General features: G+C 34.2%; 2 protein-coding genes across 3 annotated transcripts; one reads left to right on the forward strand and one right to left on the reverse strand.

Moving 5' to 3' along the window:
- Positions 1 to 1,124: 1,124 nt before the first annotated feature.
- Positions 1,125 to 4,884, reverse strand: RSH3 (RELA/SPOT homolog 3). Of its 2 annotated transcripts, XM_011074286.3 has the most exons (6): positions 3,836 to 4,883; positions 3,556 to 3,741; positions 2,645 to 3,105; positions 2,112 to 2,270; positions 1,682 to 2,033; positions 1,125 to 1,571 (listed from the first exon to the last, which is right to left on the reverse strand). In XM_011074286.3, the coding sequence occupies exons 1-6, from the start codon at positions 4,544 to 4,546 to the stop codon at positions 1,260 to 1,262; spliced, it is 2,181 nt and encodes a 726-aa protein (XP_011072588.1). In that variant the 5' UTR covers positions 4,547 to 4,883; the 3' UTR covers positions 1,125 to 1,259. The 2 variants fall into 2 exon arrangements, with proteins under 2 accessions (XP_011072588.1, XP_011072589.1); XM_011074287.3 differs by lacking the exon at positions 2,112 to 2,270 and having other exon boundaries at positions 3,836 to 4,884.
- Positions 4,885 to 10,164: 5,280 nt separating this feature from the next.
- Positions 10,165 to 18,137, forward strand: LOC105157807 (exportin-T). Its single transcript, XM_011074288.3, has 15 exons — positions 10,165 to 12,377; positions 12,479 to 12,568; positions 12,647 to 12,736; positions 12,876 to 12,980; positions 13,282 to 13,341; positions 13,792 to 13,854; positions 13,923 to 14,018; positions 14,592 to 14,756; positions 15,339 to 15,512; positions 15,631 to 15,693; positions 15,758 to 15,856; positions 16,365 to 16,511; positions 17,487 to 17,606; positions 17,696 to 17,742; positions 17,832 to 18,137. Exons 1-13 carry the CDS (start codon positions 10,647 to 10,649, stop codon positions 17,574 to 17,576), a joined length of 2,973 nt encoding a protein of 990 aa, XP_011072590.2. The 5' UTR covers positions 10,165 to 10,646; the 3' UTR covers positions 17,577 to 17,606; positions 17,696 to 17,742; positions 17,832 to 18,137.
- Positions 18,138 to 18,553: the final 416 nt, after the last annotated feature.

Consider the following 18,553-nt stretch of genomic DNA (forward strand, 5'->3'; position numbering starts at 1 on the left):
TATGGAAGCTATAATTATATTTGAAAATTGGGCCCTTTGTTATATTATATTATGATGCAAATACTATATATGTGGAGGATTTTGAATTTATTATAGAATATAGATCTTAATTATGTATAAATAAAGATGTGTAAATACAAAGCGAAGGTCTAAAAAAGTGAAATTCTTGCAAGCCCATTGAGAATAGATTAACTCGTACGTTGTGTTGAAAATGACATAATTTATTGGGCGAAATTATGTTTTTAGTCCCGTAAGATAGGAACTCAACACGTTTAGTATTTTATTTTATGAATTTTTTAAATAATTTTAAAATTAAGAAAACTTAACGTATCTAGTTTCATGTTCTGCGTAATTTTCAACCCAAAATTAAAAAAACTTGACACATTCGATCGCATAAATCTCGTAAAATAAAGAACTAAATGTATGTTGAATTTTTATAATTTTAAAATCAGTTTTAAAATTTTAAAAAACACAGCGCAAACATGTCGAGTGTTGCTAAATTTTGCAACCATTTTTTACTATCTTGTAAATCACATCACTAAAAGTATCAAATCCGTATTCTATAGACTTAATGGTGTAATTTGGCCAACTTGTTGATAAGGCATATTAATAAAAAAACAGCAGAAGTAGAAAATTTAAACATTACAGAGAGAAGAAGTTTTAGAAAATACGGACAGTTGTAAAGGTTAACCACCAAGAAGTTTTGACTAAGTCCATCCAAACAAAATTAAGCGTATAGACTCCTCTAGACAAGAATCCCTAAAAATTTGGCAAAAAGAGAAAATCAACATGAACAATTAGTTCTTGCGCCTGCATGTTTATGCACATGCACATTTCCGCATCATTACCCGTGTAACACTCAAAACGCTTGATTGTCAACATACATACGTTCCCAGAATACAAAGTCTGGCGACATGACAACGAAGAGAACGATGCATGCCTTTCATTTTAGGGTACATATACTGGTCCGCCAAGAAATTCGGTAAAGAATTCTGGAAATTCGGGGCAAGGCTATCTCAATAGCTATATACATTCATAGCATATGCTGTTTTGCCAAGAAAAATGGACCTATGCACCAACACAACAGAAAATATGGAAATGTACAATTAGTGAGGCGACGTCGGTTGAATTCCAGTTAGCTAGAGCTTTCCCTTCAGAATATAACCATGAAGCTGTTCTTTACAAATGTTTATGTACAAGGATAGACGTTTTTTAGGCTACTGAATGAAATACTAGCTTAGAATGAACTCGACCATGGGTCAACTTCGCAGGCTTGCCAGGGAATTGGCAGCCAAAGGCAATGCACTTGATATGGTCAGACCCCGGTCATACATTCGCTGGATTTCTTCCCTGTATTCTGTCAGTGATTTATCTGGTATGGCTGGAGTTAATTCTACCACGTCCCCCATTTTTAGCTTGCAGGTAGGATCACTGACAGGCTCATGGTTCAGCCGTGGCCTTAATTCCTCCTTCACAGGAAACCCGTACGAAGTCCATCTCGAACTGCCACGACCAGCTGTTTCTAACAGATCCATTATGGATGAGTTAGCTGGAAACTCCTGCACAGACATCTGTAATTCCAAGTCAGTCAAACAGTGCTTCACATACTTGATCAACTAAATATCTACTACTTGTCCAAGGTTCATATGAACGAATACCAGAGAAAATATCCTGTACGTACCTTATCATTCTCTATCAGGATAACAAAGACAGGTCCATCAGAGCCACAATGAGGTTTGCAGGAAAATGTGCAATCCTTTGAATGGGTAGGAAATGTACAAGGTGGCTTCATCGAGTCAGTAAATCCAACTGATGGCATGTCCTTGCTCATTGCCTCGCACTGCCAGGTGATGACCCAACGTGCCCATTCAACCATCTGAAGGACAAAGGAAGAGTGTTTACAATCTCCTTCTTTATATCTCCAATGAGCTGCAAATCCATACTCAGCTTGCAGATGCATCTCTTTTGTTCGGATCTGAACTTCAAGGGGAACCATATCCTCACCTGTAACAACTGTATGCAGAGACTGGTACCTGCAAATTGAAATTTTGATCAATTATATGACATAGCAAATCTTTAAAATGGAAGTTCCTTTTTGAGCTAAAGCATACCCATTAAACTTGGGATAAACTATGTAATCTTTAAACCTCCCAGGAACTTCATGCCATAGCTCCTGAACAACTCTTAAAGCTTTATAGCAGTCCTCTTCAGTATCAACAATCAATCTTAATCCATGAATATCATGAATTTCATCCATATTTAGCTTCTTTCTACAAAAGGAAAAATACCCAACAGATCATGAGACATATCACACCATGAAGTAAATAACGAAGCAAGACAGACCCTTGACCGAACAGAGAGTGCAACTGCAACACATTCATATTTATCTTATTTTATCAAATTACAAAACAAAAATCCATGTCAAGTACATCCTAAGGGAAAACTTGGCTTTTAGGACAATTTACGGCCAACATGCTCAGAAATCCCAAGTCTCGTGGACCAACAAGTATTTTAGATGATTATAAACTTGAAACTCAAAAAAGGCAAGTTCAAAGATGTTGCTATGCGTGCATGCTCAATCATTGTCCATATCTAAATATTCTTGTGTATGACTTAAGAGCCCAGAAAGAGAAACAAGACGTACTTCGACATTTTGGAATAGATGCTGTACAAGCTCTTGTGTCTGCCTGACAGACTGTGGTAAGAAATTCCTGCGACCTTAAGTGCTTCCTCCAGCTTCTCTAAAGAAGATGTGATCACAGCCTCGTCAGAGGACTTGAGAAGTTTCGATGACAATTCTTGGTGGTGATCTGGATTCAGATGTTTGAAACAGAGATTTTCCAGCTGCTCCTTCCAAGTAGAGATCCCTAGTCTATTAGCCAAAGGAGCAAATATTTCCAAAGTTTCCTTTGCAAACCTCTGTTGTTTGATCAAAGGCAATGCATCCAAAGTCAGCATATTATGCAGTCGATCAGCAAGCTTTATTAGAACAGCCCTAGCATCTGCCATTGCAAGGAACATGGTATGCAATCTATCTGCCTCAACAGTTTTACTGGCTGTGTTGTTCTCCCGTGCAAGCTTGCTCAATTGACTGAGCTTAGACACCTGACATAATCATTAAGGTTTAACATGTCACCTAAATCAACATGAGGTGGATGAAAACTCGAAAGTGATCAAACAAGTTCTTGCTGAACACTCAAAGGTTTATCTTTCAAACAAGAAAAATCCACCCAATACAGTTCCACATCCAAAGTTGCACCCATGCATTGTAAAATCCCAACCTATCTATACTGCATTATTTTCATTAACCATAACCCATCAACAAATAGCTCTTGCAAATTAGGGAAAATAACTACAGCACAATAGATCGACCACATATCTTAAATGGACCTAACATGTCATTTAACTGTATATTTTCTCCCAAAGAATCTAAGGAAGCAGACTAACAGTTAATAAAGTCAATTTCTCTTACCTTAACATGTCATTTAACTGTATATTTTCTCCCAAAGAATCTAAGGAAGCAGACTAACAGTTAATAAAGTCAATTTCTCTTACCCCCTCTACTAAATCTGCAACTCCAGCTCCAAAGGAGCTGGAAATATTTTCATAAGTGACAAAAGAATCATCAACAGTGTCGTGCAAAAGACCTGCAGCAACAACTGTAGAATTGGCGCCGATGTTTGCCAGTAGAACTGCCGTTTCCATGCAATGCTGCAAATAAGGATGCCCACTTGCCCGCATCTGCACAAATCAATAGCATCAGAATGCTCAATCATAAAATATCATGAGTAGTTCGCAAGATACCCAGAATTTCTAAAAGGTACGTCCTTATTACCTGGCCTCTATGAGCCTTCTCTGCTTCATGAAAAGCCTTGATAACAAAATCGTCCTTAAAAATCGAGTGCCTCGACTGCGCGTCAGAAAGCAAATCTTTCGCATAAGGAGGCAAATCCAACTCAACGAAATTATCCTCCATGTTAAAAGTAAGCTCATCAGTTGATAAGGCATTTGAGGAGGAAGACAGATCAAAGTCCTTAACATCCAAAGCCAGAGGCAAGGGATCATAATCCACACAGGAACCCAATGCATGCCTCACGAATCCAGTAAACATACCCCCACTCCCAGACCTAATTGAACTGAAATCCGCACTCATTCTCATGGGGGGGCTCCGGGAAGACGTCCCGATTGAATTGCCCAGGCCCTGAAGCACAGAAACCGGGCTATGATGAGCCTGATCTCGTTTCAGAGACGAGCTTAACGAGGAGTACCGGAAAGAAGACCCCAATTCCTCGGTTCTATCATGCCGTAAGGAACCCAACTCCTCGGCTCCAGCTGAATAACTCGCCGATTTTATCGGCGGCGAGGAAAACAAGCACGAGAGACCACCAATTAAAGGCTTCTGCGATGGTGATGCCGATGCCGATGTCGACGACGTTGCCCGGCCGTTCACGTCGAAATCGTAGGGTGCGTGGGAGCTGATCTGGTGCGGCGCAGAGCACACACTGCTCGGTGGACTCGCATAAAGGGCTATTGTCGATACCGCCATAATTGATAGATTTCAAGCTTTTTCTAACAAATTTCAGCACAACCCTTAATTGAAACAATCACAGTATTACAAGCGCTAATTCTTCCGCTGCCTGCTTCACTATCCAATGCACACACAGAATTAAACAGGAAAAAAAAATGGGAATTTCACTAGAACTCTGAAGCTAAGACCAGAGAATCTCTACACACATATATACAGAATCAGAGCGTCAAAATGGGAAAATGAAAAGTCAAGAGAACGAACTTCTCAGAACAAATTGAAGGAATTTAGAGAGAGAAAATTGCAATAGGAGTCCTCCTCTATTATTCCACCTGATCTTTTCTAGCTTCCGGGAATTGCTTTCTCTCGAGGCCAATGAATCGGGGATGTGAAAAGAGTTTATTGCCCTCGAATACTGCCTAAAATAACGAAAATGCACCTGCAGTCTACTCTCCCAATCACACGTTACATGTATTTCAATCATAAAAATACCAAAATTAATAAAAAGTAAATAAATAATAGTGTAAAATTAGTTTATATATTATTAATTGGTTGTCCTATAAATTCTTTTAAAATAGATAAACACGACATAGATTTTAAAAATAAAAATCAATAAGTGATGAACATGAGAATGTAGAATAAATGTAATATTATTATAACGATTAAAAAATGACGTTGACTATTTAAACAAAAAAATAATTATATTAATATAAATATTTAAGAGTATAGTTGGCATTTAAAATTTTGATCTTGTGGTATTATAAATCGTCAGTTATTTAATAAAAAAATAATTTTTTTTTATATTATTATTAACAGTCAGGACACATTGTCTCTACATATATATATAATAAACAATCTTTTTTGTTTTAAATAATAATAACATAATAAAGTAACAAATCACATATCACAGAAAAAAAAAATTAGAAAAACAACTAGTGTCGCGGTGCACAGGTCGTCGTTTATAAACAAAATTTATTTTCTTTATACTAGTGTAAATATTATAAAAAAAATAAAATAAAAAATCAACATATCATATTCAAAAAATAATAAAAAATTTAATAATTTAAAAGTATTATCGACATAATAAAAACATAGTATTACGATGTCATAAATCAACATTTGAAAGTGAAAAAAAGGGTTATTTTCTTTTTCTATATTAATATAGATAGATGAAATTTTTAATAAGAATTGGGGATAGTAATTGTGATTAAGATAATGTCATTATTTTTTGGATAAGAATCGAATGTACACTGAATATGACATTACAAATTAATATAATGCCGTCCTTTTATTTATTAAAAATACGGATTAAACCTAACTACAAATACAATTATAGTATGTGTCTGCCAAACTAAAATAGGTCCCTTCACCATCTTATTAATTAATTATTATCTAATAAAAGGTCTTAATTAGTTTATACTTTTTGGATATTATTTATATTTAGGGTATATTATAACTACCTTCCCGAGTTTTGATATTATTACAAATACCATCTCATTGTTTGTATAAATACTCCCTAATTTTAATGATTGTCTAACAATTAGCCAAATTCATTAGATTTTCATTCATTTTCTATGGTGAACCGACCAAAATACCTTTGCGAAAAAAAAATATTTTTTTTATAAACTAAGTGATAATTTTTTTATAACTTAAAAAAAAATTCTTCCATCCTGTTCAATATTTTTATAATTTATTAATTTAAAAAAATAAAAAAATACAGTAAGGATAAGATTTACAATTTCATATCACCATCTAAAGACACATAATTTCATCATATTATGAGGGTATTTGTAATTTTTCAAACAATAAATGAATATTCGTAACTATGTCAAATTTCAGGGGAGGTCTTTGTAATTTACCCTTATATTTATCATTAAATATTGACTACTCTCCATATTTTTATAATTTAATGGAATAACAATATTTATTTATCCTTTTTTCCAAAGTAAATATTTATTTATATCTGTAAACCTACAACTAGCATAATATTTAAAAGTAATTATATTGACACTTAAAATGTAGAGTAATTATAAATAAATTTTATATGTTTTCAAAAATTATATTTAGTATCAATACGTTTATTTCGTCAAACAAATAAGTTAAAATCATCAAATATATTGGCATTAAAAAATAAATAAATCAATCAAATTTCTTTTTTTTTAAAAAGTAAAAATAATGAACTATTATTAATTAAAATAAATCAACAACAACTCCCACTATGTAGTAATCATGACCTCTAAAATCATGAGGCCTCAACTTAGTTTACTGACTTATTGCAGGTCAATATATCAGTAATAAATCAATGATTAGTAAATATTAAATTCCATTCATTTTTTTTTTTATTGTTAACACTAATAAATTTGATGAATTTTAACTAATAAATAAATTTATTTGTTAAAAAAAAATAAATGTAAGAACTGTTAGATATGATATTTCAAAATTTTAAATATATAATACATGGAAGATGTTATAATTATCCCTAAATATTTGAAATGTCACATTAAATGCCCAATCATATATGATTTCATTCATGTTAGGGTGTTGGGGCAAGTTGGGAAATGGGACCAATGGCTTGATATTTTGAGTTCCTTCTTATCGACTGCAAATCGCTTTGATGTCACCAATCATTCAATTTGTATTCAAACAATAAAAATAAATAAATCCTCGATTATTATTATTAAAAGGAAAATGTGATAAATATGAGTGGAAATTAAATTTTAATAAAATACTTACTATATAAATATGTCTGCGTAGGGAATTATTTTTATTTCATTTTATATATATGTTTAGTTTTATTTTATTTTTTTCCAATTTTGTTCGCCTGAAAAATGCACCATCGTGTGGTCAGAATTAATTATTTGTGTCACTTTACCTATATATATAAATTTTTAATATTATGTGAAATAAAATATTTATAAAAATTATTATTATTTAAATAATAATATTACATAAATTAATATTATATTTATTAAGGCAAAGTCAGGCAATGAGGCGTAATTCAATTGACGAAACTGAAGTCCATAATTTTAGTAACATAGGATATTGTTCACTGAGTAGGAGTTGTTCTCTACTGTAATCGAAGGTGTTGTTGAGCAAAATATGATTATAGTAACAATTTTTATTAGATATTGATGTCGATAAAAATAATTATAATTATAATTAATTTATTTCAATTAATAATAGTTCATCGTTGTTATTTAAAAAAAAAAAAAACAAAACCAAGGTCATAAAAAAACATTATGTTATAATATTAGAGGAAAAAAAGGGATGCAAAATACAAAAACGAAAAATAAAATATGGTGTGAAGGGTTGGGAGTTGCATAAATAGATAAAAATAATATTTAAAAAATATGAAAAAGTAAGACGGATAAATATCCATTCTCTTAGTAATAAAGCATAGATAATGACTGAATAGTTGACTAATTTCGATGAATTAATATTGAACTTAGGTTATGGTCCATTGTTTGGTTAACCTAATTATAGATCGAGTTAGGAAAAGTTTTTATTCAAATTAAATGAGTCGGATAGTAAATATACACACTTGTTATATGATTGTTCATTTTTTTTTAAATTGTACACCAATCGCACGATGAGTTTAACGTACAAATAACTAATTATTTGTTTTTTGAATTAAGAGGGATGGATTATTATTAATTGAAATAAACTGATTAAAATTACAATAATTTATGTCGACACCAATATCTAACAAAAAGTATTACAATAATCATATTCTGCTCAACAACCTACTACTAGTAGACAATATCTCATGCACATAACGAGTTCAGACACACGACTCCTAAAATCATAAAGCTTCAACTCCGATAACTAAATTAGGCCACATACCTAAATTGTCTAATTAAGTTAGGGTTGATTGGGAATTGAATTAGAAAACATGAGCATATGGAAAAAATGAGATGCAGTGGGGGTATTTTAGGGATTTGGGGAGTGAGCAGAATTCAGTGAATCTCGGTATCCTACCCTCTTCGTGGACTTCCGTCGAAAAATCGGTAACTTCTAGAAATATCGACTCTAACCACTGATTTTTATTTGCATATTTTAGATAAAAATAAAAATAATTGAAAATAGGCGGGGGGATGGGGGTGGGGGGGAGGCAGCACGTGGTGAGTGACGGACGGACGAGGGGTGCCAGGTGGTCAGCAACGACGGCTAACACTTGTTTCTTGGCCTACTGCCCTACCATCATTCAATTGCTCCTCACCACCAACTATAACGAAAAACCAAAAGATAACAAATTAAAAAAAAAAAAGTTTATTATTATTATTATTATTATTTATAAGGTGAATGATGATGGACTCTTTTAAATTTTAATATAATTATAATTATTTTTTTATTATTTAAAAAATTATAAACACTAACTTAATATTTAATAAATTATGTAATTTTTTAGATGAAAGTCTAAAACGATCAATTTTGTTTTGTTGTATTCTTTAAAAAAATAAAAAAAAATATAATTTTAAAAATTATAAAAAAATATTTATTAAATTAGTATTTTTTTAATTATTTTTAAAATTAAATAAAATTATAATTTATAATACACAATAATATCTTGCTGAATTTACTATGAATCAATGAAAACTTAACGAAAACTATAAATATCGATTATAAGCTTGTAAGGGAAAAGCTTATTTGGGCCTAAATTTGGACCATTATCGGGTTAAGGTGTAAATTCGGCTCGCTTATAAATAAGTTTAGATTAGGTTGTCGAAAGCCCAATTGATAAAGCCCAACACATTAATCAAAGGCCCAACATTACCACACCAGCTATTTTTTTTTTTAAGAAATTTGAAGTACGTGTTAGGCATAGCTCATCCTCAATATAAAATTAAGGTAAATTACAATAGATTGTTTGAAATTTGTTATAATTATAAATACTGTCTTGTTATTAAAAAAATTATAAATACTTTTTGAAATTAATAATTATTTAATAATATTTTCGTGACAACCCATTATAGAAAAAAGTATTTGTTAGAAAAACGTTAATTTCAAAAAAGTATTCATAATTTTTTAAAAATTGAGAGGTTATTTGTAATTATGTCAAACTTTATGAGAGCCCATTGTAATTTATCCTAAAATTAATAAAGTTCACGATATGCATTGATATAACATATTTTTTTGCTGGTTATTTTATAGAGAATTTTACTAAATAGTTCGCACTGTGTACTCAATCTGCACAAAATCAGTGTCGGTGAGTCGATATCTTAATTTTTATATAAAGAAGTTCATAGAATGGTTATCTAAGCATAGAAGGATTGCACGATAGAAAAAAATTATTTGACATTTATAGTCCAAAACACGTGTCGCGGTAAAACTTGCATGATTTGTAAGCTCATCATGCATGAACGACGTGAAACATGATTGGTATCGATGTTTTAAATATAGAATATATCAGAATAATGCAGAACAAACATGATAAAAATCTGAAATAAAAATTGTGGATGATAAAATTTTTATATTGGCCTTAAATTTTGATTTCAATTAATATAAAGTTTAGCAATATTTTGTATTAAATTGAAGTATCTTGAAATATGAAATTAAGCCCAAAAAATATAAAATTAAATTTGTTGGGTTTGTTGGAGTGGGGAAGTTATTGTGAATGTTGGGGTTGTGGGTGGGGGTATAAAGTCCGGGGTGTTGAAAAAGCCTCCGTCCCCTTCTTTTCTCCTCTCATTCCAACAATTATATAAACCCCATTGCCACCTCCAAGAACACAATCTCACTTCTTTCTTCATTCATATGAAACCGTGATTTATATGCATATATATATACATATCAATACCGTTTAATTTGGAGCGCTATAAAACCCTAATCCCATTTGGAATCGGATTGGAAAAGCTTTAAGTTTTTACACCAGTTTGTTTGCCCAATCCCTGCCAACACACAAGCTCTATAATCAAAACCTCTTTAATCTAAGGTAAGGAGGTTTGCTTCACTCGATCAATCGATAAACAAGTTGAGAAGTTAATTATTTTACTAAACATCCGTGGTTGGGACTCTGTAAAGTGGGCAATCAAGAGCGGTTTTAGGAGGTTTTTTGGCCCCACGTTTTTTTTTTTTTTTTTGCTTTTTTGGTTTTTCTAGGGTTTAGTGTTTTCTGACTGTAATGGATGATCTCGAAAAGGCAATTTTAATAAGTTTCGATGAATCTGGTGCGGTTAATTCGGTGCTAAAAGAACAAGCTGCTGCTTTTATTCAGCAAATTAAAGAGACCCCATCAGTCTGTAGCATATGTGTAGAGAAGTTGTGTTTTTCTGAGCTAGTTCAGGTTCACTTTTGGTGTTTGCAGTGCCTCCATGAGGCGCTTCGCATTAAGTACTCATCAATGACACCGGAGGAGAAGTCTTTTATTAGGAAATCTGTGTTCTCGTTGGCGTGTTGCGAACCTGTCCATGCTAGTAATAGTAATTCAGTGAGGATTTTGGAGGGTCCAGCATTTATTAAGAATAAGCTTGCTCAGGTTGTCGTGACATTGATTTACTTTGAGTATCCATTAAGCTGGCCATCTGTTTTTGTTGATTTCTTGCCAAATTTAAGTAAAGGAGCTGTGGTCATTGATATGTTTTGTCGGGTTCTAAATGTGCTGGATGATGAATTAATTAGCTTGGACTATCCACGCAGTGGAGATGATGTGGCTCTTTCGGGGAGGATTAAGGATGCGATGAGAGGGCAGTGTGTGCCTCAGATCGTGGGGGCTTGGTATGACATTGTTTCGATGTATAGGGATTCAAACCCTGACCTGTGTTCTAGTGTGTTGGATTGTATGAGGAGGTACATTTCGTGGATTGACATTGGGTTGATTGCCAATGATGCATTTATTACATTGTTGTTCCAACTGATGTTGGTGGATGGGATACTGGATCAGCTTCGAGCTGCTGCAGCAGGAGTGGTTCTTGCGGTAGTTTCAAAAAGGATGGATTACAAATCAAAGCTTGCTCTTTTGCAAAGCCTTCAGATAAGAAGGGTTTTTAGGTTGGTTGCAGGGGATAGTAACTCAGAGTTGGTTTCTAGCGTGGCTTCTTTGCTCACTGGGTATGCGACTGAACTTTTGGAATGTTCCAAGCGTTTGAACTCAGAGGATGGTAAAGGAGTTTCATTAGAACTCCTAAATGAGGTTCTGCCATCAGTTTTTTATGTCATGCAGAACTGTGAAGTTGATTCAGCGTTCAGCATTCTGCAGTTTCTCTCAGTTTATGTTAGCACAATGAAGAGCCTTCCTGGGCTGACTGAGACACAGCTGCTTCATGTGGGCCAGATATTGGATGTTATTCGTGCACAGATTCAGTTTGATCCCATGTACCGCGGTAATCTGGATTCGTTGGACAAGATCGGTAGGGAAGAAGAAGATAGGATGGTGGAGTTCCGGAAAGATGTATTTGTATTGCTCCGTAATATAGGTCGTGTTGCACCAGATTTGACTCAGATATTTATCAGAAACTCATTGGCTAGTGCCGTCTCATCCTCAGAAGATAGAAATGCTGAAGAAGTTGAAGCATCTCTTTCCTTATTTTATGCGCTTGGAGAATCATTAACTGATGATGCAGTGAGGACTGGGAGTGGTCTACTGGGAGAATTGGTCCCAATGCTTTTGTCAACAACTTTTCCTTGCCACTCCAACAGACTAGTTGCACTTGTCTATTTGGATACAATAACAAGATATGTGAAATTTGTATCAGAGAATACACAATATATCCCAATGGCATTGCGTGCCTTTCTTGATGAGAGAGGTGTACACCACCCAAATGTCAATGTAAGTCGAAGGGCAAGTTATCAGTTCATGAAGGTTGTGAAATTGCTCAAAGCGAAGCTTGTGCCTTACATCGAGACAATCCTGCAGGTAGCGATTCCACCTCTTAATTTTTTTGGGTAGAATATACTTCAATAAGATCCACTTCTAATTACATGCTGCTGATTTCTATATGATGCCGTATGAATCAGAGTCTACAGGATACAGTGGTCCAATTTACTAAGACGGGCAGTGCCTCAAAGGAACTTCCAGGAACTGAAGATGGAACTCATGTTTTTGAGGTTGCTTTTATATATAGAAATATTTGATTCAGTTAATTAGTCGATGCACCAACTGATGTAATCCTTTTGGTTCTACAGGCTATTGGCTTGTTAATTGGGATGGAAGATGTACCCCCTGAGAAGCAATCTGATTATCTTTCAGCACTGCTAACTCCACTGTGTCAGCAGGTCAAGTATTAGGACATATAATACTATTTGTCTCTGGAATACCATAGGTTTCCTTGGGTACTTTGTGCAAGTTGATTTTGCTACTATTTTGCTTTTGGTAGAAACACTAAACTGATTGAAAGTTCATATGCTCGTGCAGGTTGAGGTGGCCCTCTTAAATGCCAAATCTCGTAATCCTGAAGAGACTCTTGCGCAGATTGAAAATATCCAGCAAATGATTACGGCCATTAATGCTCTTAGCAAGGTCTTTGTTCACCTATCAAGTCTCTTATGCATGTGTATTTTAATTGCTCTAGTTTCCTTTTTTCCTTTACGTGATTATGATTTCATTTTACTTTCATTTGTCTATTTGGCTTCAAGAGGTTTAATCTACAGTATCACAAAATAGTGAAAGGATGTCAACTTTTTTGGTAATAGCTATATTTTATTCACCAGAAAGCATATGTTGTATTTAGCCTGATAGTTTGAGTATGTGGAGAATAAGAATGTAATTTGATAATTTTGCATATATATTACTGTGTGAATATGGTTTTGTCCTGATCCAGGGCTTCAGTGAGCGTCTTGCAACTGCTAGTCGCCCTGGAATTGGTCTCATGTTCAAAAAGGTTAGTTCAGGTCTGAACTTCTTAAATTAGAAATTCCTTATTCTTTTTGTGATAACTATATGAATCTTCATCCTAAATTTATTTAGTTAGTGCAGTGAATTTTGAGTTTGTTGTAACTAATACGAGGTTTATATTCTTATTGGGTTTTAGTCATCACCAACTAGCTTGCTCCCTAGTTCCCTCCAATGCGCTCCACCTTCTCTGCCCACATGCATCCATCCTCTTCCTCTTACTTGCTTCTGTGTCTTCTCCTCTCTTTCTTAGCTTTACTAATTTTTGTTTTTACTTCTGTATGGGAAAGATAATTGTCAAAAATGTTTCAGCATTCTGGTTCACATGAATTAGATAAAAAGCTGAAGCTTGTGGAGCCATCATTTCTTTTCTATGTTTGTAGAAATTGATGTTTGTTTTCATCTCTTTACATACTATTTAATTGATTTCTCGATACAGACTCTGGACATTCTCCTACAAGTACTTGTTGTGTTCCCAGAGATACAACCCCTGCGGTGTAAGGTATGAATCGGGATTTTCCACATGATTGTTACATTGTAAACACTTCCAACGCCACTTTGTTTTGCTAGGTCACATCTTTCATCCACCGTATGGTGGACACTTTAGGAAACTCCGTATTTCCCTATCTTCCAAAGGCACTTGGCGAGTTGCTTGGAGAAAGTGAGGTATGAAGATTTGCCTTGCAGCTCAGTTTCTTCCCATGCTTTAATTACTGAAGTGAACTTCATAGGTCTAGACTGCTGGTAAAATGGTCTTGCAATTAATCTGATTTTAACTTTGTGTTCATCAGTTCTGAACCAGATATAATGTTAAATCTTCACTTTTTAAAACATTCCTGTTGTGTTTATTTCTGTTTTACTGTCTATGACTTTTATTTGGTTGACTTACTGCATTTGCAACTTTACAAGATTTCAGTAGAGATGCCTAGCTAGGATAGAAAGTATATGTGTTTGTGGTTTCTGTCCAGTTTATGATTTATCTGTGTTTTATTATCAGGCTTGTGGATTGGAAATTTTATTTTTCTCTTGATTACATGTGCTATTTTATGAACTAAACTATGTATATATGTTATTCTTTAATTTTACATTTTGTTTTAGTACTTTTTGATGTGGGAACTATTAGTCCTGCTTCCATCTCATCATTAAGGAAACCTGTCTTATCTATCATCTACTTGTCTCATCCTGTCTTCTGCATTGTGAATTTGGAGGCCATCAATTTTTCTAATTGCTCTTCTGCAGCCGAAGGAACTGGTGGGTTTTCTTGTACTGCTTAACCAGCTTATCTGCAAATTTGGTACTGGGGTCGGTGAAATATTGGAAGTTATATACCCTGTGATTGCTAGTAGGACATTCAATATTCTTCCGAGGAGTGATATTCAGTCGGGACCGGGCAGCTGCCCTGAGGTATGTGACCTTGTTTCTAAACTTTAGTTGCTCAAGTAGCATAATTGTTCATACCCGGACTCTGCAGCAAAAAAAGAAGTTATACTTGTGGAACTTGTTGACATATAAGGTAAAACCGAACAGCTATAGTAGAGTTTGATGTTGATATGGATTTGGAAAATCTTGATGAATATGCTCTTGGCCGGAAGTTAGAATGTGCAAGAGGATTTTGATCTTAGTACAAGAAAGTCACCTTGAAACATAACACAGTGGATGACATTTATTTTATCTTTAGGGATTTTAAATTTCTTGTTCTACATTTTTCTATAAGTTTCTTATGGGTGAGATATGTCTATGACCAACTCCTAAATTTTCTTTCTTTCTTTTTTCTTCTTTTTTTTTTTTAATTCTTATTTAGTGAACGGTGGGGGCCTGCCCAACCCACCATCACTTGTGTGGTGGTTTGTCTTATATCAGATATGCACTGAGCCTTCATTTATTTTGTTTTAACTACTTTTTTTAGCTTGTGACAGTTGTTAACTTCTAATGCAAATCTCTGTTAATCAGTTGTGTTAGAATATCACTATGAATATGTTGTTTCAGGAAATCCGTGAGTTGCTAGAGCTTCAGAGAACATTCCTTATATTTCTACATGTTATGGCTATGCATGAGCTCTCGTCAATTTTCTTGTCCCCCAGAAGTAGTGGATACTTGGATTTGATGATGCAGTTGCTATTGTATGCATGTTGTAACCATAAGGATATCGTTATAAGAAAGGTATTTTACCTAAACTTTTTTGAGCCATGGAAATGCTTAAAACTTTTGTGCTTTCAGATCTGTTAGTTATGAGGTAGTGTCAGGTGGGGCTGATATCTAGAATTTCTACATTATTCAGGCATGTGTTCAGATCTTCATCAGGCTAATAAGAGATTGGTGTCCTGATCATGGCAAAGAAAAGGTATCTTACTTGGTGCACCTTATATCTCAATTTCCAAGTATGCTAAAGTAATACTATTTGTCAGGTACCTGGTTTCCGGAGTTTCATAATTGAAGCATTCGCAACGAATTGCTGTCTGTACAGTGTGCTAGACAAATCCTTTGAGTTTCGTGATGCAAATACTGTAAGTGTATCGTTTATATCAAACAAGTTTTCTGTGATATCCATATATTGTTATATCACTCAGACTTCATCATGTTGGAGGAGAGGACATGTAAATAAATCTCTGTTTGAAAGGGGTGAATGTAGTATATCTCTATGTTTTTAGAACTTTGTACTTGATTGAATTTGATGGTAGCATTAAATGTTTTTCTGGATGCTATTGGATCTCTCTGTTGGCTACAAAAATCTGCTTATATCCTCCTCCTATCCTGCATTTGGTCTGGTGTATAAGTACCATACAATTTTTTCTTCTTGAACCATTCAAGAATATTTACATTACGTTTGATATTTCAATATGGTTGTGTTAAATTTTCAGTTTATCACTGGAGTAGATCATCATTCTGTCATATTGGTTGCTGCTGCTTTTCGTGCCTCCTCACTCTCTCTCTTCTATTTGGTCCTCTTTTCGGCTTTCCAGAGTCATGCCTAAATACATATTCATTTCCTTTTGCTGCGGCTTTCTTTGGCAGGTGGTCTTGTTTGGTGAAATAGTATTGGCTCAAAAGGTCATGTACGAGAAATTTGGCAATGATTTTCTTCTTAATTTTGTATCAAAAGGTTTTCCAAATGTCCATTGCCCTCAAAACTTGGCAGAACAGTATTGTCAAAAGCTGCAGGTATGATGCTTTCAACTCTCTCTGCAGAAGTAAATCATAGTAGGGAGTGTTTTTTGGCCATTGATAGTGGAATGTGCTTCGCTATGTTTTACGTTATTGACTTTGGTCCAACTTTTATTCTATGAATCACCTAAGTCTAATATTTACTTCTGAGTGAAAACAAGAAAAAAGTATTGGTGCTGTTGTTAGGGGTGTGCAGAAAATCGAAAAACCAGCTGAACCGAAAATTCTGTTCGGACTGAAAACCGAACTGAATTTTTCGGTTCGGTTTTTGGTTTTTCTTTTAAAAATTTTTGATTTTTCGGTTCGGTTTAACCAAACTGAAAAACCGAACTTTTAAATAATAAAATAAATAAAATATATTTTTACACATATTAATATAATATATTAATATTATATTGGTATTTAATTTAGAATCTAATTTTGGTATTTGTATTTTTGGATAAAATTGAAAAAATATCACAATTTCAGCTTAAAGTATCAAAATATATATTTTTTTTTAAAAAGGAAAAAAATGGTTTTTTCGGTTTTTAAACTGAAAAACTAAATTTGGTTCGGTCAGAATCGAACCGAACCGATCAAATTCGGTTTGGTTTTACAAAACCCCGAAGCGAATTTTCAGTACCGAAAGTTCGGTTCGGTTAACCGGTTTGCACACCCTTAGCTGTTGTGCAAACTTAGACATCCATAACCATGCACATGCAGAAATAGAAACTCAGTTAAAAGGCCTGAGTTTGTTCTGAGCTTAATAATAAATAATTTTGGGGGGCTCTAACAGGTGTACTGCATGTTCTTCTTCTTCTTCTTTTTTCTTTAAATAATGTGATTTGTTGTGGGTGTATCATCACACAGCGTGAGGGGCTAAATTCTGGACTCTTCAAGCATCATCGTTGTTTTCCATTTCTGGTTAACATCATCGTTTGTGGTTAATGCCCCTTTGTGCTTACTCTTTCTTTCTTTTGTTATTATTATCAGGGTAATGACCTTAAAGCATTGAAATCGTTCTACCAGTCCCTCATTGAAAAGTTGAGACCACAACAAAATGGCAGCTTGGTTTTCAGATAACAAATTGACAACATTCTTCCATACTCCAAGGTTTGTGCCAATTAGTTCAAGTGAAATTCTGACCTGTGGGAACTGAGTTTCATGTTTAAAGAGATCTTATATTGTTGGGAAAATTGCAGGTTTCTTTCATGTAAATATTATTTGTTTGCTTTTCGTGGACAATGAGGTATGTCTGCAAACTATCCCTTTCATGGAAAATGTCGGCAGACTTATCTGTCAGTAGCTAATGTATTCTCATTCCGCTGGGCATGGCAGGTGTAAATTTGCGGAAGTTCATTGTTTCCATATGAAACTTTATCCGTCTCATTTTTGGTGCTCATCTTTTGATTAAAGTGTCGGCAACAATTGCCATTGAGCAGGGTAGGATCCTGGACCTCTGATTTTAGTGTTCTATACTGTGAGAAACAGGGAATTTTTTGATTTAACACTTTTGACTCCTTTGCTCTTCCCCCCTTCTCTCTGTCTCTCTCATCATTGCGAGCTTTCTTGTTGAGAGAAGCAGAAAACAAGTTTTGTATTCATTATTGATTCTTGGAGCTTAAAATTTTTCATAGAACTGCAGTGCTGTTTCTCTTGTGATCACATTAACTTCATTCTATTCATTAATTTCTTATTTAGCATTTCTGTATCTGGGAAGGGCCTCTTCTTTACGTTCAATGGGAATTTGGGTCGACGTGTTTATAGTTTTGAACTGCTCCATGTGTGTGACAACTACATACACATACAATCTTGTGATAGTTACCTGAAACCTTGTTATAGTGATGAAATCTGGAATTAGCAGCGGTCCAGGTGAAAAATTCAGCTATTCTCCGCATCCTCTGTTTGAATCAACAAAAGGAAACTCGTGTGCCTGAAATAATAATAAATTGCTGCTTGATGCTATGTATATATATTTATATATTATGTGAATTGTATGTGTATTTTTACTGAACGATTTGTTGTGTGTTGTGGACTGGAGAAAGCCAATTTGGACCGTT

This window comes from Sesamum indicum, linkage group LG3, assembly GCF_026168435.1.
Source record: "Sesamum indicum cultivar Baizhima isolate 11 linkage group LG3, ASM2616843v1, whole genome shotgun sequence".
In the NCBI taxonomy this organism is placed as follows: domain Eukaryota; kingdom Viridiplantae; phylum Streptophyta; class Magnoliopsida; order Lamiales; family Pedaliaceae; genus Sesamum; species Sesamum indicum.

What these genes read in the sequence shown, in the direction of transcription:
- RSH3 (XM_011074286.3), bottom strand. Translation starts at nt 4,546, where the DNA reads ATGGCGGTATCGACAATAGCCCTTTATGCGAGTCCACCGAGCAGTGTG. An exon ending in AGAAGGCTCATAGAGGCCAG is followed by an intron (nt 3,742 to 3,835) that starts GTAATAAGGACG and finishes TGATTTGTGCAG; the next exon opens with ATGCGGGCAAGTGGGCATCC. An exon ending in TCCTGATAGAGAATGATAAG is followed by an intron (nt 1,572 to 1,681) that starts GTACGTACAGGA and finishes TTGGAATTACAG; the next exon opens with ATGTCTGTGCAGGAGTTTCC.
- LOC105157807 (XM_011074288.3), top strand. Translation starts at nt 10,647, where the DNA reads ATGGATGATCTCGAAAAGGCAATTTTAATAAGTTTCGATGAATCTGGT. An exon ending in CCATTAATGCTCTTAGCAAG is followed by an intron (nt 12,981 to 13,281) that starts GTCTTTGTTCAC and finishes GTCCTGATCCAG; the next exon opens with GGCTTCAGTGAGCGTCTTGC. An exon ending in CTGATCATGGCAAAGAAAAG is followed by an intron (nt 15,694 to 15,757) that starts GTATCTTACTTG and finishes ACTATTTGTCAG; the next exon opens with GTACCTGGTTTCCGGAGTTT.